At 56.7% G+C, this 2,032-nt stretch overlaps 1 protein-coding gene across 1 annotated transcript; it reads left to right on the plus strand.

Moving 5' to 3' along the window:
• Positions 1-238: 238 nt before the first annotated feature.
• Positions 239-1,792, plus strand: LOC147967572 (uncharacterized). The gene is made up of 2 exons (XM_087523179.1): positions 239-1,518; positions 1,755-1,792. The coding sequence occupies exons 1-2, from the start codon at positions 249-251 to the stop codon at positions 1,790-1,792; spliced, it is 1,308 nt and encodes a 435-aa protein (XP_087379305.1). The 5' UTR covers positions 239-248.
• The last annotated feature ends 240 nt before the right edge of the window (positions 1,793-2,032 follow it).

The following is a 2,032-nucleotide window of genomic DNA, read 5'->3' on the forward strand; positions in this document are numbered from 1 at the left end:
TCCTTTTGTTCATATCACATGTAATAGGAAACTTACACAAAATCCCACCGAATATTTGTTGTATGATTCGGTCTGGATTTCTTCTGATTTTCCTTGATTACCAAGGCATGTAACCCGTTTATATGTGAATACAAGGACGCCCATCAAGGTGCGTGAGTTATACAGCATAATCGTTTTCTTGGTATCAGACTTGCTCGATCCTCAACCTTCCTCCAAGCCGCCTGCCTCCCCTCCCAGGTCCAGCCGCCATGTCCACCTCCCCAAGCACCAGCTCCTCCCTCACCTCCCCATCCCTCCCCGCCACCACCACCTCCACCACCGGCGCCCTCACCACCGTTGCCATGCCCGCCACCGCATCTCCCGCCGTCAACGTCGCAAGTGTCCGCACACATGTTCCTGTTACCTTGGACCTTCAGGCTTCCAATTTCACCAAGTGGAGGATGCTCATTAGGGTTCTCCTCGGCAAGTACGACCTTCTCTCCCATGTCAACACCGCCACCGCCGAGGAGGACCGCACCGCGGAATGGATGCGCGAGGATTACGTCGTGCGTTCTTGGCTGTACGGGTCCATTTCTGATGAGATTCTGGACATTATCATGGCGGAGGATCAAACGGCGCAGGAGGCCTGGACGCTCATCACTAATCTCTTTCTGGATAATCAGATGACTCGAGCTGTCTATCTCGAGGCGGAGTTCCGCAGCCTCGTCCAAGGTGATCTCTCCATCACCGCCTACTGTCATCGCCTGAAGGCCCTCTCTGACGCTCTCAGCGACGTCGGCACCCCCGTCTCTGACCAGACCCTTGTCCTCAATTGCCTCCGTGGGCTCAACGCGCGCTTCTCCAACATCACGACGATCGTGACTATGCAGAGTCCTCTTCCCTCGTTCAGCCAGACGAGGTTGCTGCTGACACTCCGCGAGACCCAGCTCGCGAACTCCATCGCGCTTGGCAACCAGACCGCCCTGTACGGCGGCTCCTCCTCCCATGGCGCTGGCGGCTCTGCTCCTTCTGGTCACCACCGTGGTAATGACCGCGGTGACGGCTCTCGCCATGGCAACACCACGGGTGGTGGCTCTTCTGGTGGGAATCGCAACAACAACAACTGGAGGAAGAAGAAGGCTGCTGGAGGCGGCAACAACGGCAGCGGGCGCTCCAACTTCAGTGACGGCCAACACCAGCGCAGGGCGCCCTCCTCCGTCGGCCCTTGGTTCTACTTTAACCCGTACACCGGGCACGCCCAGCAGGTTCACGCGCCGCCCGCGATGCGACCCAACGCCGGGGCTGGTCTGCTTGGCCCGCGGCCTCCAGCGCTGCCACCGGCCCAGGCCTTCACCTCCCTCGCCCTGCTCCATGGCCAGGCGTTCGGCACCAATCCTCCACCGACACCTGCTTATGGCGGCACGCCGGCGTGGGATTGCTCCGCCCTCCTTACTGCCCTGAACAACGCCGCCACCCCTTCGACCGTTGGTGAGTGGGTCATGGATTCTGGCGCCACCGCACATATGGCGTCCGATCCCGGTATGCTTCACAACCTATCTCCCTCATCTTCCTCCTCCCTTGCCATTGTTGGCAATGGCTCAACCTTACCCATCACTCATACTGGCCACGCATATATTCCCGCTTCCGCCCGTTCTCTTGTTCTTCGACATGTCTTACTAGTACCTCATATTGTCAAGAACTTACTTTCTGTTCGTCGTTTTACTATTGATAATCTCTGTTCCATCGAATTTGACCCGTTCGGCTTTTCTGTGAAGGACCTTCGCACCAAGGCCGTGATTCTTCGTTGCAATAGCATCGGAGATCTCTACATCTTCCCGTCCTCGATCATCAACCACCATGCTCATGGACTCCTCGCCACCACCTCGACCGAGCTTTGGCATCGTCGCTTAGGACATCCGGGACGTGACGCCATGTCCCATCTTCATAAGAACTCTTTTATTTCTTGTAATAAAGCAGCCTCGCATGTTTTTCATGCTTGCCAACTTGGCAAACACGTGCGCTTTGTTGGGGAACGTTGCAGAAAACAAAAATT

Source organism: Triticum urartu, chromosome 5A (assembly GCF_056163025.1).
Source record: "Triticum urartu cultivar PI428250 chromosome 5A, HENAU_Tu73, whole genome shotgun sequence".
NCBI lineage: Eukaryota > Viridiplantae > Streptophyta > Magnoliopsida > Poales > Poaceae > Triticum > Triticum urartu.

Excerpts from the sequence above, each read along its gene's own strand:
- LOC147967572 (XM_087523179.1), top strand. The coding sequence starts at position 249 with ATGTCCACCTCCCCAAGCACCAGCTCCTCCCTCACCTCCCCATCCCTC. Across the intron at positions 1,519-1,754 it reads ACATATGGCGTCCGATCCCG|GACCTTCGCACCAAGGCCGT; the intron begins GTATGCTTCACA and ends TTTTCTGTGAAG.